Here is a 25561-nt window from a genome sequence, read left to right on the forward strand (position 1 = left end):
ACGAGGAAGGAAAGAGGGAAACTTTGGTCAAAATATATCGTGTATTCATTTTACTGTCATTTTTAAATTTTATGGTACCCGTCGGTGTGTGTGTGTGTGTGTGTGTGTGTGCGAGTGTGTGTGCGAGTGTGTGTATGCGTGTGCGAGTGTGTGTGTATGCGTGTGCGAGTGTGCGTGTGTGTGTGTGTGTGTGTGTGTGTGTGTGTGTGTGTGTGTGTGTGTGTGTGTGTGTGAGAGAGAGAGAGAGTAATCAACTGTAAATGTTCCGGCAAGTACTGACAAAAGAGGGTTTACAATGGGGGGGAGGGAGTGGTGGGATGTGGAGAGAGAGAGAGAGAGAGAGAGAGAGAGAGAGAGGATGGAGAGAACATGAAGGAAGGAAAGACGAGGGGAAGGAGAGAGAGAGAGAGAGAGAGAGAGATTGTATTTTCAATGTAAATTTTAGAGTATAATGAATATTTATTAAGGAAATGCTACTGTTGATCCTTCGATCAGTAAAACTATTGTAAATCAGTTTATGTTTTTTCATAACATTTTTTTTTCATAAAGAATAGTAATAAAACAATAAAATAAAATAAAATAAAATTTCTCTTCTTCATCTTTCATGGCTATTTCATTGGCTTCCTTACCCTAACTCTCCCCACATTCTGACCTGGGCCACTCCCATCCTCCACCCCTCCTCATATGGACCAATATCTGGGCACTGATAGATAAACAGAGGCTACACATTGTTTTATTATTTAAGTGTCGTCTGTGTGTGTGTGTGTGTGTGTGTGTGTGTGTGTGTAGAGGAAAGAAAACGGAAGAGGGAAGGAGGAAGGTCCAGAATCCTGAGGGGACCTCTTAATCCTTCACACGGTAACTCGTGTTCCGATTTTGGCAAAGGCTTTGTAAAATTCTCTCCCTCATGTTTCCTGAGACAGACTATAGTCACCTCAGAATAGCATCTATGACCTTAGAAGTCTTGTGTGGTCAGCCTTAATATGGACTTATTGTCAAGGACCGAAGAGCTGACAGGCCACTTAATGCAGCATTCAGTCTGCAGTATTGCACTTACAGTCTCACAGTTTCTTTAACTGAGACTTTTTCTTCTTGTGAAGTAAGGATTCTGACCTTTCCCGCATGTAAAATGCTCTTCCAAGGCATCTTAAGCAAGGACTGGGAAAAACTACTAGGGGCTACAAAAACACTTTAAACTCAGGTGAACAGATCTGGAAACAATGTATTTACACTCTCCTGCTATGGGTGTTCCATCAGCACTGAATGCTTATGGCTCACAAAATGTGACAGTGAATCTACTGTATGAAAGTCACCAAGTATCAAATATCCACTGGTGACTTTCACATGTAGGAAAACACAAAAAATCATTCAAAACTTTGGCCCTACCTCAAAGGGATAAGTGTTGCAATACTTTTTGTGGTGGGTGTAGAACATGGCAGAATGATCTCAGCCATTATCTTTAATGGGTTTGTTCAACATGATGCCTTGAAAATGAATATTAACATTATAAATAAAATAAATTTATAAATATTTGCATAAATGACACTCATAACACATTTGTACAGTGCTTTACATTACTGATACAAAATTCAAAAAATACAAAAAATCTACAGGTAACCTCCCAAAAAGTAGATTACTCTCTCTAGAAATTCTTACTCTATATTACATTGCTCAATGAATAAAATGAAGTCTGAATATTATACAAAATCCATGATTAGTTCCCCAGTGTCCTGCAAGTTCATTAAATTATGTATGGAAGGAGCTGCACTGTGATGATTAAATGTTGTTTATGGTACTGTAATACTTTTGTGGCAAACAATACTACCTCATGAGAGATAAATATAAAGTTTTAAAAAGATTGCATGACACTATGAACACTCTATAGCATGCTAGAAAAGAATGATTAATGGCTCTCATGTAGTACACAAAAGATGTGCAAAGAAAAAAAAAAAAAACTCTAGATAAATGGAATATTAAATGACAGTCAGATGATCATAAATCTGGCTGTATATAACAAAAAAGGTTTACAAGACATTACTTACGTATAAACAAGCATGGGGTAGGACTGGAAGCGGGTTGGGTTGTAGTCCGGCGGGAGCTTCATAGACACTCTGGCTTTAAATCCACCATCCAAATCAATTTCAAGCCGCTTTTCAAGTGGCAGAGATCGGTCCAGCAACATATCTCTGATCTGGGTACAAAAATTGCATAATCATCAACCTGACTTTTTTTTCCTCCACCTGCTGTAAGGATGGGGTAAATTTTAGAGTCTAAAGAACAAGGAAAGAAATATACAAATGGCAACAACATATCCACTGAAATGGGCTAAACACTCATTTACACATCACTGAGGCTTCTGTAATCCTGGTTCCACCTCACAGGCTTATCCATCTGACATAATTATTTTGGTATACTTTATTTCATTATAAATGCACTTCACATATCCTGCCAAATGGAGACAAATTTATGTAATGAAAATAATCTGCCAAGTAAAATGCTACGATTATTAATGGTATACAAGATTCAATACAGAATATAAAAAAGCATGAATATAAGCAAAACAATTACAGCTGTTGTTGTTAGGCAACCCAAGTCCGTCTGGCTAAGCAGACCTACTGACCACAGGTAAGCAACCACCCCTGCAGGGTTATCTTGTGTAGCGAATCGATGTTTCCTTGCAGTAGACAGTGCAGGTTCACAGATGGATGATGCATTTGCATCTCTCCACCCAGTTAATAGGGGCACCATAGTAGGCTCTGTATTTCCCTGTTATTTGGTTACCACTCAGCAGTGTACACAGTTTCCTAGGCTACAGAAAACCATTAAGCTTACCAGTGTAAAGCCACCTGAAGTGGAAAGAATGGAAATAAAAAGTATCAGGAAGGATGGCAGAAATAGAAAGGTGGGCAGAAACAGAAAGGTGAAACACTACATCAAATGAGTGGATGTTGGTTGTCACCCCAAGCCACTAAAACAAAAATGATAAAATATTTATCACTCTCATCTTAAATGTTAGGACCGACTGCCTAGCCCCGGGCTCCTATGCTCCTCATGGGGCAACGTAGGATTGGGTGATGGATGGATGGATTAAAAAAAGAAAAGTGCTAAAAACAATGAGCACACCAAGCTGGTGCAATTATTTCTATACTATGAGACTGACTGTTCTTTACAACCATTCTCCTTGAAGCTACAGTACATTATATGTTCATCCTGACCTTTTTTGGGGGGAGGTGGAGTAGGATCCAAAAAACAAGGAAAGAGAAAGTACAGAAGTGAAAGAGCTATCAACAGCATGCAGTGATATGGGCCAGACACTCATTCTCACCATTCAAACCCTGACATCATGGCTTTACCTCACAGGCCTAACCGTCTGTGCATATCTTTCGGTATTTTTCTTTACCTCCAGCAATGAAGCTGGAGGAGGTTATGTATTTACTTCTGTTTGTCTGTCTGTTTGTTTGTTTTTCTAAAGAGTATCTTAAAAAATTACTGATGGATTTCAATGAAATTCTGTGGATACTAAGGTCATGGGCCAAGGAATAGTTGATTAAATTTTGGTGGTGATTTGAGTCGAGTCCCAATTCAGGACCATTTTTTGCTTGTTTGTCCACAAGATATCTCAAAAGTTACTGATGGACTTTAATGAAATTCTGTGGATATGTGGGTCATGGGCTAAGGAAGAGCTGATTAAATTTTGGTGGTATATGAGTTGTCATGTATAGGCATTGGCAGAGGCATGTGCTCTCTGAGTGTGCTTGACTTGTTATAGAATGCACTTCATATTTACTGGGAATAGTCTGCCACATCACTGCTAAGATCATTAGTGGTGGGGGGGAAAAAAAAAAGTATCAAGCAGGAATATACCTAAAACAAACAGAATACTGGAGAACAGTGTACCAAAGCAGGGAAAACACTAAGGACACACAGCAAATGAAATAACCTGTCCATTATGACACTGGCTGGTATTTCCAGCCTAATACAAGACAGAGGCAACTCCTGGGTTACGACTGATTGAAAGAAGGAACTACTGGATATATGATAAGACCACCCTGTCACCAAGCATTGATAATGTACTTAATTGCAATGTACCTGGTAGCAGCTCTGCCAAGTGATGCGTATTATTCTGTGAGTGGCAAAAGTCCATGCTGGACCTTGCTGAAGGGACACAAGTCAAGACTGAGAGCAGTGGAAATGAGTTATCAAAGATGAGCATGTGTAGTTATGTGGAGAGACAGACTGTCAAAAGAGGAAGTGAAGGAGCAATGTGATATGGCTGGGGATGTGACAGAAAGTGTTAAGATAAATACAATGAGGTGGTTTGGCCTTGTGGAGAGGATGGAGAGTGAGTCTAACCAGGAGTGTATATGAGTGAGGTGGAGGGGGGGAGGGAGAGAGAGGGGGAGACTGAGGATGAGATGGAGTGATGGAGTTGAGAGGTATGTTGGGAGGTATAAGAAAGAGAGGGTGTATATTTGGGGAAGGAGCAGCAAAATGGCAGGGGACAAGGTAACATGGAGGTGGTTTGTTTGTGGCCACCCCTTGCAAGATTAAGGCATCTTGCTATAGACAGATATGGAACATAGACAGTGTAGTGTAAGTTTAAATGAATGTCAGTGAACTGTGCATGATAAAAAACTGGCATCACATTATTCTTGGGAAAACAAATTATCACAGGAAGTCGTAGATAACGGACTGACCTACAGACTCACTTGAATCAGAAGACATACTTTACTGGTTTATTTTTGCTATAGTATGTTCCCTATTCAAGGGGAACATGGAAAGGTAGTGTGTGGCAATCACTAGGGTATTTATCTTCTCTATCTATCTATCTATAGCTCGACGCCCTAATCCCGCAAAGGGTGGCCGCAGACAAAACGCCTCCAAGTCGCTCTGTCACCCACCATTTGACTACCCTCCCTCCCAACTCACCCCCTCCTCCCTCATATACCTCTCAACTCCATCCCTCCACCTCATCCTTGGTCTACCTCTCCCTCTCCCTCCTCCCACCTAACCTACATACACCCTCTTAGTCAGTCTTTCATTCTCCATTCTCTTCACATGTCCAAACCACCTCAGTGTATTTCTCCTTATCTTCTCAACCACATCCACATCCACCCCACAGCGTTCCTTCACTTCTTCATTCGTCAACCTGTCCCTCCACGTCACTCCACATGCTCCTCTCAAGTAACTCATTTCCACTGCTCTCACTCTTGACTTGTTCCCCTCTTGTAAGGTCCATGCCTCGCTTCCATACGTCAGGGTAGGGATCACAATACTATCATGCAGTGACTTCTTAACTTCCATACTCACCTCCCTATTTCTCATCACTGCTTTCAGTGTACCAACGACCTTCCTTCCCTGCTGTGCCCTTTCATGCACTTCATCCCCCAAAGTTCCATCCTTACTCATCACACTACCCAAGTACTTGAATGCACTCACATTCTCCATATCCTCACCATCCAACCTCACTGCACACTCTGACTTCATTCCTCTCAAACACCATAATTTTACTTTTGTTTACATTAACTTTCAGATTCCTCCTCCTACACACTGTCCCAAATTCATTCACCAAACCTTGCAACTCCCAATCATCTTCACTCAACAGTACTGTATCATCAACAAACAGCAACACCGGAAGCTTCCAAATCTCACCCTCAATCATTAGAGCCACCCCCACATAGGGTTGCAAAGGGTGAGAAAGTTTCCGGGAAAATGGAAACTTTCCAGGGAATCTTTCCGGGAATTTTCAGGGCCCGGGAATTTTGGGAATTTTCAGGAATATTTACATTTCTCAAAAAATTTTCTGTGTATTAATAAATAAAGCAATTTAGGGTAATATATATATTAATTAGATAGTCTTCAACTCCAGTTAGTACAGTACATGGACGTGTATTGAACGGGACTGAACGCGTCCTACTCAGTCACTGTGCCTCTCACTACACTATCCACATCAGCCAGAAACAGCATACAGAGAGGAGGTCACGGTGGTCACTCCCCGTCCCTGCTCACCTCTTCATCCTTCTCACTGTCTGCATATCATTAATGTAAGTTGAATTATTGCATAACTGTCAGAGAGAAACTGGTCTATGTATGGAAATACACACACCAAACTGCGAAACAGACTTACCAATGATCGAGTGGAAAAGTTGGTGGCCATTCGTGCTAATCTCAAACTGTTTGAAGATGACATGTACGAGAAAAATTTAACCATCTGCACCAGTGAAATGGATTCAGACAGTGAAGTGATGGAAGATTCAGTGTCATCTGATTCAGAGAAAACCGAAGTTACCGAACAACAAAGTGAGAAATAAATGTAGTGAAAAATTGAGACAATCTGCTCTATTGTTTTAACTTGCATGGCATAGCCAGTGATAATTAATGATAAGTTTTGCTTTCTTATTCTGCTTACATATTACTGTAAGGTACCAGTTTTGAGTAAAATTTTAGTTTACAAACAAGGTTTTCCGCTTACATACTGAATAACGCCACATATTTTGAGATTAGGTTATCTAAAGCTTAGGAAGTTATATTTGGATTGAAATAAACATTTTTCTTTACACATGGCTTTTAATTCTCCTCAGGAAAAAGAGGCCACCTCTTTTCTTTTATAATTTTTAAGGCGTTCAAAACCTTCTGAAAGTTCCCGAAAATTCCCGAATATTCCCAACATTTCCAATAAATTCCCAAAATTCCCCTGGAAAGTTTCCGAGTTCAAAATTCCCGGGAATTTTACAACCCTACCCCAACATCCACTGCCCTACCCTGCACCTCCTTTACAACCCCATCCATGTATATATTAAACAGCCATGGAGACATCACACAACCCTGTTTCAGTCCCACATTGAGATCAAAGAACTCGCTCAGCTCACCATCCACTCGCACCGTAACCCTAGCTCCCTCGTACATACTCTTCACAGCACTCAACAATTTCCCCTCCACTCCATATATTCTTAATACCTTCCACATACCTTGCCTATCTATTCTGTCATAAGCTTTCTCAAAGTCCATGAAGGCAGCATACACTTTCCTTCCCTTCTCTAGATATTTCTCCACTAAACATCTTAGAACAAATATCTGATCTACACACCCTTTTCCCTTCCTAAATCCCCCTTGTTCTTCTCCATCTAGCTCCTCTGTCATATGCCTAACCCTATCAATGAGTATTCTACCATATATTTTACCAGTCACACTAAGTAGCCAAATACCCCTATAGTTACCACACACTTCTCTCTCTCCTTTTCCTTTGTATAAAGGAACAATTTTACCTGACTTCCAGTCCTCTGGAACCCTTCCTTCTTCCCAAGCCAATCTACACAACTGCCATATCCACTCTACGACAATCTCACCCCCATACCTAAGCATTTCACCACACACTCCATCAATTCCTGGGGCCTTTCCCAACTTAATGTTCTTCATTGCTACCACTACTTCCGCCCTACTGATCTCTTCCTCCCTCCTCTCATCTCTTCTTCTCCCAGCCATTCCCCAACCACTTATACTCGCACTGCTCTCACTCTCCACATTCAACAAATCCTCAAAGTCCTCCTTCCATCTCCTCAGTTTCTCTCTCTTCTCCACCAACAATCTATTATTCCTATCTTTCACTCCCCTACTATTTCCCCTTTCACACTGCCTTACTTTCTTTAGCTCCTTCCAAAACAATTTCTTACTCTCCCTCCATTTCACAATCAGATTCCTCCCAAACTCCTCACCCACTTTCTTTTTACTCTCCTTCACCAGTCTCTTAACCTCCCTTCTCCTGCTCACATATACCTCTCTCTCATCTTCTCCCCTACCTCTACTCGCTAACCTTTCACTATATGCCTTCTTCTTTTGTTCCACAGCTCGTTTCACCTCATCATTCCACCATGCTGTCCCTTGCACACCCTTGCATCTCCTCCTCACTCCACAAACCGCCTCACACGCTGCGCCTATCTCTTCCGTGAATATCTTACATACGTCTTCCACCCCTTCCATCTGCTCTAGCTCATACCTTCCCAGTCTTTCTTCCACTATGCTCTTATACTCTGTCAGTATAATAAAAAAAAAAAGTACAGTATATGGTAGGACACCTGTCAAGAGTGTCTGGGAAATAATCAATGAATTAGATGGAGAAGAACATGGGGATTTAGGAAGGGAAGAGGTTGTGTAGATTAAATATTTGTTCTAATATATTTAGTGGAAATGTATCTACAGAAGGAACAGAATTTGTATGCTGCCTTGATGGATCTTGAGAAAGCATATGATAGAGTGGATAGAAAAGTAATGTGAAAGGTAATGAAAATGTATGGAGGTGGAAAGTTGCTGAATGCTGTGAACAGTATGTATGAGGGTATTAGGACTGCAGTGCATGTGAAGAGTGAACAGAATTCTTACATTTGAATCGTGGACTGAAACAGAGATGTGTTGTGTCCTAGGTTCTTTAATATACACTGATATCCAGTATACGGAGAGTTATAAAAGAGACACATCAGGGCAATGGATGCTGGAATGTGGTTTGTGAGAGGGAGTAGGATTTGGAACCTGTCTGTGCAGTACTGTTGTTTGCTGAAGGTACTGAATTGCTCAGGTAAGATGAATGGGAATTACAAGGCATGGTGAAAGAGTTCTAAGAAATGAAATCTAGAAGAGAATGTAGCTAAAAGTAAAGTTATGGTCTCCGACAGGAATGAAGTCAGAGTATGCACAGTCAAGATGGATGGTCAGGCAATGGAGAATGTGACTGCACTCAAATATTTAGGTGTGACGAGTAAGGATGGAAGTTTAGAAGATGAAGTGCATGAAAAGGTACAGCAGAGAAAGAAAGATGCTGATTCACCAAAAGTGCTTGGGAACAGGGAAGGGCGTGTGGATGTAACAAGCTGCTGCATAACAGTAGTGTGATCTCCACACTAACATATGCAACTGAAGCTTGGATCCCACCGGTAGGATTCAAGTCATGTGTGAGAGTAGTGGAAATGAGTTATATGAGAGGAGCATTTAGAGTTACAAGAAGAGACAGACAGATTAATGAGAAAGTGAAGGTGCACTGCTGTGTTGATATGAGTATGACTGAAAGTGTTAACAGAAATTCATTACTGTACAGTATTCTACAGTGATGTGGCCATGTGGTGAGGATGAAGAAAATGAGACTGACTAAAAAAGCGTATGTGAGAGGTGGATGGGGAGAGGGGGAGGGAGAACTGATGCTGAGGTGGAGCAATGGAATGGAGAGAGAGATGAGAGAGAGGGGTGTGAGTTGGAGCGGTAGCAACCAAATAGGGGAGGACAGGACGATGTACTGTAGAGGTGATTAGTCTGTGGCCACAAGTTGTGGGATTCAGGGATTTGGCTACAAGTTCTTGCTATTTTCAGACAATTTTATTCATATTAGAGTAGATTTTTCAGACTGGTAGGGTTAAATATAGCTCTCTTCATTCTCTTTAACAAAAGAGTTGATTTCTATGTTAAATAAAATTGTCTTGAAATGTTAAGAATAAAACAGAGTACATCAGCTGACAGAAGGGTTAAAATCACATGGTCAGGTTAGATCCTGACTGTTGCAAGGTAGAGTCTGAGAATCTGAACTTCAATAAAAACATCTTTCTTTGTGCCACCATAAGGTCTACCAACATCCTCTAACACATCATCCAGACCTCCTCTCCCACTCCAAGGTGGGGTGAGGTAGGTCCAGAGAGCCTGAAAAAAATTGACAGAGTGAGATACAGACCTAATCAATGTTTTGCTGAGCTAGCAGGCCACACTCTGGCTCACTCATGATTCAAGCCCTTGGAATCCAGCCTCCACCCAATGAATGAAAAACAATCCACATGTAGCTTCACAATCACCTATCTGACAGAGTCATTCCAAAGACTGTCATGTTAAAATGGAGTGCCAAACCCTGGTTGCACAAAATTCATCCAGCCACCTCGACTGGTTTCCAGTTTCCTAGCCTCATTAGCCCCTATACATTTCTTTCTAACACACTCATTTACTACATCTATTCACGTTCTTCTAGACCTGCCATGTCTCCTACCACCTTCAAATTCACTCAGATAAACACTTCTTACCTCTCTGTTCACACCCATTCTCTCCATGTGCCCATACCATCTAAGCACACTCCTGCGTGCCCATACTACCTAAGCAACTCTTCAGTTCTGCTGTCCACAGACCTACTTATTTTGCAATTTTCATGAATCACATGATTCTTTATCCTGCCAGCTCTCTACACTTCACATTTCTCAACAATCCTATCTCCACTGCTTTTACTTAAATTATCCATGAATGGCTGTGCAACCAGTTGATCAGGGCAGTACACTACTCCAAAGGAAGGCAGCAAACTGGTAAAACAGAGATGAAGCCTGTTGATCAGGGCAGTACACTACTCCAAAGGAAGGCAGCAAACTGGTAAAACGGAGAGATGAAGCTTCTGTTTTATTACAACTGAGGACCCAATACCTCACCACCTTTCTTTGTTGACCTCTTCAATTTTCAGCAATATGAAGAGTAAGCCAGTACACCCTACTAAACTTCCCCCTCCCCCCAAACTATTGACACCAAACTGCATGCACATATAATTTTTCCAAAATATTTCTAAATCAGTGGTAGGTGGTGGCAACCATCATCCACTCATTTGATGTAGTGGTGCCTACTTCTTCCTTAGCCTTTATCATTCTTTTTCTGTGCCTGCCCTTTTCTCTTCCTATTTCTCCCATCTTTCCTGTCACTTCTTAATGCTTTTCTTTCCATTACAGGTGGCTTTACATTGAATGACGAGCCAAATGGTTTCCTGTAAGCCAAGAAACCATTTACAACGCTAGGTGGTAACCATACAACCAAACCATATGTGCTCCCTCTGTGTCAGCAAGTGGGTTGGTGGAGGGTTAGTGCCCCTCCCCATAAAACAAATGACTCAAAGTCAAATGGACACCCCTTGGGGGATTATGGCATCTGGCAATTGATAGACACAGATATTTCCAAATGGCATCTGAACACTCAACCTCTGAGTCCCCAGGAGAGGGAACTACAAGCATCCCCACCATAGGTGCTATCCTGATGATGACAAGCCAAAATGCCCTGAGCCATTCTCTGGATGAATATCTGACATTTATAGTCCACTTCTGACTTCCTCTCTATAAAACATCATCTCTCCTCCTCTAATGCTTATCTTTTCTTCAACATGCCCCAACCAACTGAGGCCACTGACAGCAGCTTCTATTCTGTACCATCCTACTTTCTCTATATTCATTTTGCAAATAAGTCAACAAACAGTGACATCTTTTCATGTTTCCAGACTTGAATCTTCAGATTTCTTAACAGTCTGGTTATGGATATCTTGCCATCTCTAAACAAATACCGTACAGTAAACTCTCAATTATCAGGTGTACAGCGGCCAAAAGGGTGTCGGAATATGTACTAACAAAAACTGATGTAATACCCTCCCCTAACCTCTTCCCAGAGGAGCTCTAACCCCCAATAAAACCCTATAATTGTACTGTATAACTTTTTAAATATGGGAAAACATGCCTGAATACTGCAATACACATGATTAAATGTCACTGTACTGTACTGCACACACCCTGTACACCTGACACCCAAAGGCAGAGTTAGGCAGGTTAGCATGGCAAACAGAATGAGGACAGGTTCCAAACCAAGTGCGAGGAGGGGGGATGAGCGAGGGAGGGAGGGAAGGAGGGAGGGAGGGAGGGAGAGGTGGGGGGGGGGCAGGCATGACTGACAAATAAAATGGAAGATTTTAGGGGGAACAAACTTACCAGAGTACCAGGAAAATTTCTTGATACAGTAAATCCTATGTGATTAGTGTTTGTTATGACCAGGTGTTGAGCAAACTTCATTTCTGCATCCTTGAGCTCCACTTAGCACCATGACACCACTGATATGTTTCTGGTGACGCCACTTCAACACTGCCTGGTCTAAATCCTGGTGCTTGGGTCTGATCAGCATTTTCCATTTAAGACATCTGTGTCTGCCCACACTCAGTTCCATACTGCAAGATTTGTTCTCGTGTCTTTTGAAGTCCTGTAGGATCGTACGAGGGACACCAAAAAACTCAGCCACTCAACTCGCTCTCCATTCCTCATCCAATTACCTGATAATTTCCCACATCTTTTCAAGAAACAAGATCTTCATGGGGCACTTGGCAGGTGGTGCCACAGTGACACATGCCAGAGGAAGGCGTGAGGCCAGCACGATAAGCAGAAGGACAGGGATGAAGAAAAATGCGAACTTCATCGTAGGCACAGCTGCCATTCAGCGTTACAGTACTATACAGTAATCTGAGGAAGAGCATGAAGAAACGACCTTGGAGGTTGGAGGAGGACCGACACGTTGTCATCTATTTTGGAATGATAAACATGAGTGGAATGGAAAAAGGGTATGAAATGTATTGAGAAGGATAACCAAACAATAAGTGTATTTAATACTGAAAAGAGAAGAAAACAAAAATAGGGACATCCCGGTAACAAATTGCCAAATTTGGCAACATCAAAAGAAGTGTTTTGGTGATGAGACTCACACCATAGTTTTGGTGGCGAGACTCACAGCACTGAATCATTTTGGTGGCAGGACTCCTGACGAATGGCACAGAGTTTGATTTTCAGGCTTCCCGTGGAATTTAAAAAATTCAGCCCCGTTCACTGTGACAGATATTGACCCCTGCCAGATGCTGCATCAAAGGATAACTGAGAGTTTACTCTATACCAGTGCTATTTACATATCCCCTAACTCTAATTGATTATACAGAACTCTCTGATTTCCAAAGTGTAACACACTGTTTCCATCTCTCTTTGAAATCTCCATATTCAGAGACAATCAATGTTCCCCACCACCTTTCTTCTATCTACTGCTTTAAGCACCTAACAATGTTACACAACTTTCAAAATATATCTTAAAGTTCAGATGTAATCAATGCACATGTTTCAATACAGAACAGGGTAATGTTTTAAGTTATAATCTCAAGAAACTTAATACAAATTTTCATTAATCAATACCACTGCGGTTATTACTGGAGGATGTAAGCTGCAACTTTTCACATAATACTGTACCATTATACAAAATAAGACCCAGATGAACAGGTTAAAATGCATATCTTATGCTCTTTCACTACAGATGGTGCCTATCTATCTATCTACTGCCAGACGCCTTAATCCCGTAAGGAGTGGCCACAAACAAATCGCCTCCATGTCGCCCTGTCCCCCACCATTTCACTGCCCTGCGCCCAGCTCACAACCCCCTCTCTCATATACCTCTCAATTCCATCCTTCCATCTCATCCTTGGCCTCCCCCTCCCTCTCCCCCCCCTCTTCCACCTCACTCACATACACTCTCCTTCTCAGTCTCTCATTCTCCATCCTCTCCACATGGCCAAACCACCTCAGTGTGTTTCTCCTAATGCTTCCTATCACATCCACATCCACACCACAATGCTCCTTCACATCCTCATTTGTCAGTCTGTCTCTCCATGTTATTCCACAGGCTGCTCTCAAATAACTCAATTCCACTGCTCTAACTCTTGACTTCTGTCCCTTCAATAAGGTCCAAGCTTCATTTTCATATGTTAGAATTGGTATCACAATACTGTCAAGTAGTAACTTTTTCACTTCTGTGCTCACTTCCATGTTTCTTATCACTGCTTTCAAGGAACCAGCAACCTTTCTTCCTTGTCATACCCTTTCAAGCGCTTAACTCTCCAAACTTCCATCCTTGCTCATCACACTACCCAAGTACTTAAATGCACTCACATTTTCCATTTCCTCCTCATCCAACCTAACTGTACATTCACCGACTTCACTTCTCTCGAAGAGTGTAACTATACTCTTCCCTCCTTTCACCCTTAGATTCCATTTCTTACACACTCTCCCAAACTCATCCACCAAGACTTGCAGCTCCCCTTCATCTTCACCTAACAACACAGTATCATCTGCAAACAACAGTGCAGAGAGTTTCTAAACACTGTCCTGTCTCATTAGGGCCTCTCCAACATCCACTCCCCTACCTTCTATCTCTTTCATAACCCCATCCATATACAGATTGAACAACCATGGAGACATAACACATCTTTGTTTCAATCCAACCTCCAAGTAGAAAAATTCACTCAGTTCACTATCCCCCCTCTGACTTCCTCATGGCTGACATTAAAATTTCTTCAGCTGATGTATTTTCTGCCATCACAGGCCTCAATACTAATACGGCATATGGGCCTGATGGAGTCCCTCCTGTTGTTCTCAAAAACTGTGCTTCTGTGCTTACACCCTACCTAAGCAAACTCTTTTGCCTTTTTCTATCAACTTGTACCTTTCCTTCTTGCTGGAAGTTTGCTCTCATTCAGCCAGTCCCAAAGAAGGGTGACCATTCCCAACCATCTAACTATTGTCCAATTGCTCTGACATCCTGTACCTCAAAAGTTTTCGAGTCAATTCTTAGTAGAAAAATTTTAAAGCATATTTCCTATCACAACCCTCTTTCTGATCGTCACTATGGGCTCTGTCAGGGACGCTCCACTGGCGATCTTATCACCTACCTTTCAGACTCCTGGTCATCCTCCTTTCGGGACTTTGGCGAAAGCTTTGCCATTGCACTTGACATCTCTAAGGCTTTCGATCGAGTCTGACATAAATCATTAATTTCCAAACTGCCCTCTTACGGTTTCGATCCTTCTATCTGTGCCTTCATCTCTAGCTTCCTTTCTGGTCGTTCTATTGCCGCTGTTGTAGACGGCCATCGTTCTTCTCCTTGATCTATCAACAATGGTGTTCCTCAGGGCTCTGTCCTATCACCAACTCTTCCTTTTATTCATCAATGACCTTCTAAGCTGTACATCTAACCCTATCCACTCGTACGCTGATGACTCCACCCTTCACCTTTCCACTCAGTTCCTGCAAAGTCCATCTTTGCAGTTACTTCAACAAACAAGGGATGAGGCTATGGCACACCTAATGTCTGACTTGGCTCGTATCTCTGACTGGGGTAAAAATAATCTGGTTGTTTTCAATGCATCAAAGACTCAGTTATTACACCTATCAACACGACAAAATCTTCCACAGGTATACCCACTAATGTTTAATAATATTCAGTTTAATCCTGCATCATCCATGAACATACTTGGGGTTTCATTTACTCGAGACTTATCTTGGAAAGATCATATTACATCTCTTATCTGCTTCCAAGAGATCAGGTGTGCTAAGCCGACTCCGTTCCTTCTTTACCCCTGCACAACTGTTGACTCTATACACGGGTTTTATCCACCCCTGTGTGGAGTACAATTCTCATGTGTGGGGAGGCTCCCCACACACAGCTTTTCTCAATAGGGTGGAGTCAAAAGCTTTTCGTCTCATTAACTCTCCTCTTCTTCCTGACTCCATTCAACCTCTGTCTCTTCGCCAACTGTTGTATCTTTATCTTTTTTCTATCACTACTTCAATGGTCATTGCTCCTCTGAACTGTCTGGATGCATTCCTCCACCTCTACAACGGGCACGTAGCACCCGTCTAGCAGCAAACTCTCATCCCTTTTCTGTCCAACTCTCAAATGCAAGAGTTAACTGTCACTCCCAGTCCTTCATTTATGCAACAGGTCAACTCTGGAACTGTCTCCCTCTGTCTGTATTTCCTGCTTCCTATGATCTCCAGTCTTTCAAACGCAGTTTGTCCAGGCATCTCGAAATGAATGGATCTTGAATTTGGCTCTCTCTTGTATTTTGTTTTTCTCTTGGAAGGAACAATAATTGCGGGTGCACGGCCTTTGGTTCCTTCTTCCTCGCAAAAAAAAAAAAAAAAAAAAAATGCACTGCAGCCTTAGCACCATCATAGATACTCTTCATGGCCTTCAACAACTTCCAATCTACTTCATGTATTCTTAATACTTTCCACAATCCTTGTCTATCCACCATGTCATATGCTTTCTCCAGATCCATGAAGGCTGCATACAACTTCTTTCCTTTCTCTAGAAACTTTTCCACTAAAGAGCCAAGAATGTATATCCATCCATCCATCCATCATCCAATCCTACGCTGCCCCATGAGGAGCGTAGAAGCCTGGGGCTAGGCAGTTGGTCCTGACACTTAAGATGAGAGTGACCAGCCTCTCTCATCTCTGTGTGGCATTACATGAGCAATAAACTCCAGTCACCCCTTGGATATAAACCTTCACCGGTTCAATCCGACTGGAGCACAATAATTACCCACTAAACCACCTGGTGCCAAAATTTGGTTATATGGTTACCACCCAGCATAGCAAATGGTTTCTGATCTACAAAACCTCCTCCCTTCCTAAAGCCTCCCTATTCTTCTCCAACTAATTCCTCTGTTATTTCCCTAACTCTGTCAATAAGTATCCTACCATACACTTTTCCTATTACACTAAGAAGACAAATGCCCCTGTGATTACCACACACTTCTTTTTCCCCTTTTCCTTCGTTCAAGGGAATAATTATACCTGACTTCCAACCCTCCGGGACTCTACCTTCCTCCCAGGCCAACCTACACATCTTCCACATCCATTCTACTACTATCTCTCCCCCATGCTTCAGCATTTCACCACAAACTCCATCAATTCCTATATGTATGTATGTAATAAATCACCTATTTGAGCAACAAATGCCCACTCCTGATGGTAGATTTTATGAACAATGCCCCACCCCAAAGGGTTAATTAACTTTGCTTTTACCTTAGTTTTATTTATAATTTTTATTATTTCATGTATGTATCGTAATACAGTAAAAATAATTCAAGTTAATCAAATTAAAGATTTCTGGTGTCTTTAATTTAATTTTTCATTTTAATAAAATATTTCACTTATAAAAGAGAGAATCAAGAACTCAGTCAGTCCTAGGTCCTTTCTTCAAAGAAGGCCACGACCAGGAACAGGACCAACAGTTCTTTCAGGGGATCAGATGCCTCTGTTTGCTTACCAGACAGAATCTATCAGTTGACTATCAAAGTCATAAAGGTATAACAAAAGGAACACTGGATACTTACTGCTTGATTATCCTCAATCAGCATGAGCCGACCATGATCAGATGCACGATGCAAGGTGACCTGGGGAATGCCAGGACCGCCACAGGTCAGGACGTAGAAGGTGCTGTCTTCGCTCAAGTCTGCACTGTTGTAGTTGCAGTCCTCCTGTAGAATCACCACCACATTACATCATATTCGATCATCAACTTTTATACAAGCAATCCTAATTACCATCAATAACATCTTTATAAACCCAGTCATTAACCCCTTAACCGCGGGGCGTCACTTTTGTGATTCTGTGTTATTTTGAATTCCCCCGGGCTTTCAAGTGGTGGCTTGTATCATCTATCAGTACCGCCAATGTCCAACACTAGTCAGCACTCCTAATCTCATCTGTACTCCCATCCATTGTTGACAATTTAGCCATTTCTCCCCGTTCTTGACTCCCCTCCCTACCTCCCCTTCATTACCCTATCCTCTCGCCTGCCTGGCCGTGCTACGCTAAGTAAATCTTCCCTGGAATTTTTCACTGATTTCATCCATTGAAATAAGCCCTATGCCCTATTCTTATACCAAATAATATATACAAGAAAGAAATAAGGTAAGTGATAGTGTCATACACCTAGAATTGGCTAATTATCACCTGACAACACCTCACGTGCACTCGTTCGCTAATTTTCGCTGTTTACTTCCCCTTGAAATATGCCGTATAATCTATTTTCGTAATAAATATACACATAAGGAGGGAAGGGAGAAGCCTAAGTGATATTTACATTCACCTGGAACTACCTAATTTATTATGTATTGTCTTGGTTTCCTGCCAATCATTTCATTGCTATATATTAGCTGGTGTCACAAGGCTGAAGTTGGTAGTATTGCACTCACCCTAACCAGGCGGCAGGAGGCCGTCACTATCAGTTCACTGTCGTCTTTCAAAGTGGAAGTACATCTAATTCACTCCTGCTAACTTCTGCCACTTTTTTGCCCCATGCAAAGGGCCCTGTGACCTTTACCCCCTACTAAACCTCGTGTGGAAAGAGGTAAAGGGCTGACAATTGATAAAGAGTGACTACTATCTTTCTATTGAGTAAAACAGTGCAAATGGAATTGTAAATAATGTGTAAATAATGTGTAAACAGCAAGTGAAAGCAATGAATGTAAATATAAGTGAACAGTGGAAAATAGTTTTATAAGTTACTTCAAGTGTCAGTGCATAACACAGTGTAAATAAAATTGAAATGTAAATGATGTAAATAAAATAGAGAACGTAAACACAAATGTAAATAAGTAGTATTATAGGAGTACGAGTATATATACTAGGAGTAATGAAACTGAAAGTTTCACTCTAGCATGTATGAATACTATGAGTTATGAAAGTGAAGGTGAAAGTGACATTCACTCTCAATGCTAGTATACAGGACGAGAAAGTGAATGCTATGTATTTTACTGAAAGAAATTGAATGCCTACAGTGACAATAAACTACTATTACTGAAGGAAACTTATGGATAAAGACTGTAGATATATATAAGTGTTATATAGTAATAGAAATATAAACTGTGAGTGTTTTTATAAATAATAAATGATAGAACACCAGCGGCGAATGATCGCAAGTGGGAAGGTCATACGCCCTCGTAATTTTCATTGCTTTCACAGTGTTTTTTTTTTTTTTTTGGAGTATGGATTCCAAACTATTTGAGAATCATAGAATAGTGTTTCTAGTGATAATATCAGGCTGTGGTAATCATATTACTGGTTGTCGGGAAGTGTATAGTGGAGACTTTGTTACACAACTTCAGAGGTCTCCACAAGTCCTACGGTACTCGACGAAGGCTCAACAAACACCCCAGGAGAAAGCTGAAGGTTTGTGCCAAAAGCATATGTGATTTTAATATTCTAGGACTAATAACTGATTTTTGGCAAATATTTTTAGAGAGTCTGTCGGAGCGCGAATATGCCCACAGGAGCCGCAAGAAAAAGCAAAACAAGCCCGCGGTTAAAGGGTTAAAAGTCAGGGCTGTGTTGCAGAATATTTCAACTATTTCCAAAGAACTGGTGCCATAAACTGAGGAAACAGGCAAATCAGCAGTACTGGCAACACTGAAACTTTTACCTCTTCAATCTGATGATGTATTTTAAGATTTATTCTTTCTACCTTCAGGTGATTTTATTCAGTTAAGGGAGAGAAATCAAAGAGTTAATGGGTTAATGTGCCTTTTTCCAGCTCTGTCACTACAAATGGTTTCTCAAATGTTAACAAAATAATCTTGAAAAAAAAAGAATAAACTATCTATCTATCTATTGCCAGACGCCATAATCCATAAACTACTGAACAATAAATACATCTATGGACTGAAGGGGGTGATAGACAATGTTTCTGTAATTTACTGTCGGCTTAAAAACAGCTATAATGACATGTCCCAAAATATAACTTTAATAATATAACAACATACATTATAAACCTGCGTCAAAATATTTCTCATGAAATATAATACCACACTGAAATGTGACACCTTTATAGAGATTATATGAAATGTGAATGCAATACTGTATGGGTAAAGTACTGCAATATGAAAAGGAGCATCTCAGGTGAAATAACAACCTATTATACTCCATCCATCCATGAGAAGCGTACGAGCCAAAGGCTAGGAAAGTTCGTCCCGCCATTTAAGATGAAAGTGACCAGCCTCACTCATCTCTGAGTGGCATTACGTGAACAATAAACCCCAACCACCCATTTGATATAAAGCTATACAGGTTCAATCCGATTGGAGTGCCTTAATTACCCACTAAACCACCAGGCGCCATAATTTGGTTATATACTGTAGTTACCATCCAGCTTGGTAAATGGTTTCTTGGTGTACAGGAAACCATTTGGCTTGCCACTCAGTGTAGAGTCACCCATAGGCGGAAGGAAGAGGAAAGAATAAAGGAAAGAAAGAATGACAAGGGAGTGTAAGGTCACCCGTTTACTAAATTTATGATGACATGAAGAACTATATATTTTACTCCCTGACTCTAGGTAAACTCGCTCAAGAAAGTATCAGTGCACTGTGGGTCCAATGCCATCCGAAATGATTCGACCATGGCAGTGAAAGCTCATTAACACCTGCATATGAGGCTATCAGAAACATAGTGGTCTATGCGCCAAAATAAAAGAAAAGAGAAAAACGCGATCATAGTTTTCCGACCTTCAGAATGCGATAGCTCAGGTAAATTTTAAGCTAGAGAGTTGTGGTTGGTCTTAAAATGATCGTTAGGATGTCTGTTTGAAGGATATTTGGGGAAGAGGAATGGAATCTGAATGCATTCTGAAGGAGGAAACGATGACCGCATTTTTCCCCCTGAGTGATTGTGTTGTTCAAGCATCGGATAGCATAAAACATGGCTTAAACACCCCCCAAACAAAAAACAAAACTCCTAACGATTGTGTTTTGGCTGTTTAATCATCTCATGATCATTTTACATGTCTACATTGATAATCACGGCTACAGGCGGACGGTTTTATTAGGTACAGGTAAGTTCGATTTGGAGAAAGCACATGACAGGGTGGACAGACAAGGATTGTGGAAAGTGTTAAGAATATATGGAGTAGATGGGAAGTTGTCGAATGCTGTGAAGAGTATGTACGATGGTGCGAAGGCTGCAGTGCGTGTGGATGGTGAACTAAGTGAATTTTTCTCTTTGAAAGTTGGTTTGAAACAGGGATGTGTCATGTCTCCATGGTTGTTCAATCTGTACATGGATGGGGTAATAAAAGAGGTACAAGGTAGGGTAGTGGATGTTGGAGTGGCCCTGGTGAGAGAGGATAGTGTTTGGAACCTCCCTGTACTGTTGTTTGCAGATGATACTATGCTGTTGAGTGAAGACGAAGGGGAGCTGCAAGGCTTGGTGGATGAGTTTGAGAGTGTGTGTAAGAAACGGAATCTAAAGGTGAATGTAGGGAAGAGTAAAGTGATGGTCTTTGAGAGAGGTGAAGTTAGTGAATGTACAGTGAGGTTGGATGGTGAGGAATTGGAAAATGTGAGTACGTTTAAGTGCTTGGGTAGTGTGATGAGTAAGGATGGAGGTTTGGAGGGTGAAGTGCTTGAAAGGGTACAGCAGGGAAGAAAGGTTGCTGGTTCTTTGAAAGCAGTGATAAGAAACAGGGAACTGAGCATGGAAGTGAAAAAGTTACTACATGACAGTATTGTGATACCAACTCTAACTTACGGAAGTAACTTGGACATTGTTGGAAGGACACAAGTCAAGAGTGAGAGCAGTGGAAATGAGTTATTTAAGAGGAGCCTGTGGAGTCATGTGGAGAGACAGGCTGACGAATGAGGATGTAAAGGAGCGTTGTGGTGATGTGGATGTGATAGGAAGCGTTATGAGGAACACACTGAGGTGGTTTGGCCATGTGGAGAGGATGGAGGGTGAAAAACTGACGAAGAGAGTGTATGTAAGTGAGGTGGAGGGGGGAAGAGGGAGGTGGAGGCCGAGGATGAGATGAAGGGATGGGGTGGAGAGGTATATGAGAGAGGGGGGTGTGAGTTGGGAGCAGGGCAGTGAAATGGCGGGGGACAGGGCGACTTGGAGGCGATTTGTTTGTGGCCACCCCAAACGGGATTGAGGCGTCTGGCAATAGACATATAGATAGTAAGTTCGATCAACCAATATTGGAATGTATAACCCTCCAAAATCCCCCAAACAATAAACAAAACCCCTGACGACTGTGTTTTGGTTGTTTTAATTATCTCATGTTCATTTTACAGGTCTTTATTGATAATCATGGCTACCGGCGGATGATTTTATTAGGTACAGGTAAGTTCGATCAACCAATATTGGAATGTATAACCCCCCTTGTTTGCCTTCCAGTCAGGCGGATTCCTCACTCGTTTACGACCCCTCGATGGTCCTGGGTCGTCTACCACTTCACTGGTATCAGCCATGATTACAAACACTTAATAAACCACGAGAAAATCACAGAAAAAAAACGTAGGTCAATCCAATACACAAAGCCATGTGGGTGGTAGGGGAAGACTGACAGCCATCTTGGCAGTGGGGGAGGAAGGGGCATGCTGATTGGCTGGCTAGTGATTTGGGTTTGCCCACTTGTCACAGAAAACAGTGTGCCATTGGCTCACTAGACCCTAGGAGCTTATACTACTATGTTCTTCAGTTTGACCAAAATAGCCAGAGACAAGCAGATTTGGGTCAGGTGTACTCTCTAACATAATGGGAGTTTCGACCGTATTGCGACCGCCAAATTTGAATGCTTTGTACTTCCGCGAGTGCAGGGAGGCTGGGGGAACACAGTGGTATACATAACTCCAAACCGGCCATCTTGGCACTTAGACCACTATGTTTCTGATAGCCTCATATATTATAACATTTACAGCCATTCCCTACTCATTATGAAGGGCACAAGAGATATCTGATATAGCAGTCATCTATCGTCTCGGATGCCTGCGTGTGGGAGAACAGAACCACAATTTCCAGTTTCCTTTGCTTCGTGTGTCATAATATTTAACACATATTCTGCACCGATACTTTCTGAAGCGAGGGTATATCTTTTAAAACTCTACTCTTGACATCTTGTAACGATTTTATTCAGCTATGGATGGATTCTTCTGTTTAAGTTTGATAACAACCTTGCTAGACCCCTTCAGTACTTGAGATAATTTCTAAGCAGGATACAATTGCTTGGTAACTGCAAGAATAAAACGAAAAGGCCATCACCCAGATTCAAGAGGTTAATGGATTTGCATTTTATAAGAAGCAATGTTCCAGAGGTTAGGTACTTAGCTCAGATACTAAAATAAACTAGCTCAGATACTAAAATAAACAACTGAAGAACTGTATTAAAAAATAATTTACATTATAATCATTCTTGAAGCCACAGGTGATGCAGAAGGCTTGCTTGGGCTGTGAGGACTCAAGATCACCCACGTAGTATATGTGCCGCTGTGCTGGCTTGTCCTGAGGTGCAGCTGTGTAGTAGCTGCAGTGGAGTAAAATATATACAGTATTTACAAACTGTTTTAGGATAATGAAGCATGCAAACATAAAGTACAGGCTCAAGAGGAAAGTTTCTGCAACAGATCTTAAACAATTATAGTGCAATAATTTATATTCATCTAACCTTTGAATTATATGGTACATGAAGTTAAATACTGTACAAGTCTGTACTTCATAATATTGTATAAAGGAAGTCAAATCTAATTTGTGTAATATAATCTAACATTCAGAAAATATGATACTTGATAGATACATGTGCACTTACATAATATTATTCTTCTCATCCCATTTTAGAATTTCAATCACCTCATATGTACCAGATGTGAGAGGGACGAGGGTCTTGGATGAGGAGACCCGCAGGTTGACATGCTGTACAGTGAACACAATGGTTAATAGTTATATTGAATAATTACAAACTATAATATTTCATCTGACCCTTTAGGTCAAAGGATATGTACTTCATCATTTTTTTCTTATTATATCCAGATGATTTTATTTAGCTTTGGAGGAGCTTTTCTAACTAGAGGACTGAGATGTAGTCTTCATTAGTCCAGTAACATGAGAGGTCTTTTATAGCCTTCGATGACTCCAGCAACATCAGAGGGCTTTTTAAAGTTGAATAAAATTGTTCAAGTGTAGCATAAATAAAATAAAACAAAAGTCACCAGAGTGAAGTGGTCTGACAATACAGGTAAACTTTCTAACATTGTTACCTTTAATCAGTTGACAGCTTTCTTCACTTTATTATTGCCACTTAGAGATACAGTACTCTTATTCTGCTGAATGAGTTAATGAAAGCTATATCTAATCCCTCCAGTAAGAAAAGCTTCAACTGAATAACATCATCAGGAGATGGAAAAAATAGTTTTTAAAAATTATACAGCAAAATCTGAATCTAAGAGACTTTTGCTGGATAACCTAAATAGTGCTGAAAGGAAGAATGCGATATTTAAGGTGCCAAATTAGATGAAGAGGGAAAGCAGGGATATCATAGGTGAGGAGTGCAAGAAGAATGATGAAGGCAAGGTAGTGGTAGACAAAGGGGATATTAAAGACACCTGGAGTGGGCATTATAACTGGTTGCTGAATGAGGAGTTTGACTGGAACAGGGAAGGTTTGGTGTCAGCAGATCCAGTGTTTGGCCCTTGGCCTGTGATTGATGCTGCTACTGTGAGTAGGACAATAGGCAGGATGCAAATGGAGAAGATGGGTTTGTCAGAGTTGACTGCTGAGATGCTGAAGGCATCAGGAGATAATGGAGTGTGTTTAGTTACTGATTGATAAATTTGATTGTTTATGAGTGTACTGTCCCATATGATTATTTGAAAAGTGTTCCTGTAAATGTGTATTGTACAAGGGGAAGAAAATGCCATGGAATGAGGAATGTATAGAGCCATAAAACTTTTGGACCAGATAATGAAAGTGAAGGAGAGAAGAATCTCAAAAGGTATGATAAGGGAAAGAGGAAATACTATGAGATACAGTTTGGGTTTATGTCAGGCAAAGGGACCATTGATGTCATATTCATTGCCTGACAGATTCGGTAAAAATATAATGGAAGGAAAAAGGAGTTATATTTTGTGTTTTTGTTCATATCATTGCCTGACAGATTCGGTAAAAATATAATGGAAGGAAAAAGGAGTTATATTTTGTGTTTTTGTTCATTTGGAGAAGGCCTCTGACAAAGTCCAGAGGGAGGTGGTGAAGTGGACAATGAAAAGTCTTGGGACTGAAGAGTAGCTGGGTAGAATGGTTATGGCTATATACATGTGTGCTTGCACTCAGATGACAGTGAATGGAGATCTGAGTGACAAGTTTTTCAGGAATATTGGTGTGCATCAGAGGTCAGTTTCGAGCCCCCTATTGCTTGTCATGGTCCTTGAAGCTCTCACGTGACTTCAGAAGTGGACTCCCATGGGAGATGTTGTTTGCTTACGGCTTACTGTTGACTGCAAAGCATGAATGGGAGGCAGAGGAAACTTTTATGAAGAAAAGAAACAGAATGGGGCACAAGGGTTTGGGAGCAAATGCGGAAAAAACAAGCGATGATATTTAGGGCTGGTGGCAATACTGTTAAAGCAGTGGGAGTGTGGCCATGTGCAGTTTGCCATAAAGTTGTGGAAAGTAATTCCATCTTGTGCAGAGTCTGTGATCAGTGCGTGCATAAGAGAGAGAGAGTGGTAAGAGCAGAAAAATAATGCTGCTTTCATGTGTGGTGTGTCAAAGGAGCATGTAGAGACTGACAGGTATGAAAGGATTGATCTTGCTGGACAGTCTCTTGAGTGTGTGGAGGAGTTCTGCTAACTGGGGGACATTTTATGTGCTGGAGGTTGGGCTGGAGCTAGCTCTTCTGCCAGAGTAAAGAATGGATGGAGGAAATTCATGGAGCTGTTGCCTTTCTTATAACTGAAAGGGCACTCCCTCCATGCTGAGAGACCCTTGTAAGCAGTATATGTTTGAAGTGTAATAGTGTATTGTAGTGAGATATGGGAAATAAAAGAAGAGGACATATGTAGACTCAAATGCAAAAAAATGACAATGCTTAGATGACTGTGTAGTGCATCCTTGAATGCGAGGCTTGGTGGTGCTAGGATTGCGATTGATGAGTTAAG

The 25561-nt window shown here is 41.2% G+C and overlaps 1 protein-coding gene across 1 annotated transcript in view; it reads right to left on the reverse strand.

The window, feature by feature from the left end:
• Nucleotides 1-25561, reverse strand: part of LOC145411048 (venom dipeptidyl peptidase 4-like) — a 291505-nt gene that overhangs the window by 84745 nt on the left and 181199 nt on the right. Inside the window, exons 11-14 of the mRNA XM_080281110.1 lie at nt 23215-23318; nt 22809-22932; nt 16973-17116; nt 2043-2191 (exon numbers count right to left, since the gene is read on the reverse strand). Coding sequence (XP_080137236.1) covers nt 2043-2191; nt 16973-17116; nt 22809-22932; nt 23215-23318 — 521 coding nt within the window. The remainder of the gene's footprint in view (nt 1-2042; nt 2192-16972; nt 17117-22808; nt 22933-23214; nt 23319-25561) is intronic.

This window comes from Coenobita brevimanus, chromosome 87 (assembly GCF_032717465.1).
Source record: "Coenobita brevimanus isolate Jiangsu-jjx chromosome 87, ASM3271746v2, whole genome shotgun sequence".
Classification (NCBI taxonomy): domain Eukaryota; kingdom Metazoa; phylum Arthropoda; class Malacostraca; order Decapoda; family Coenobitidae; genus Coenobita; species Coenobita brevimanus.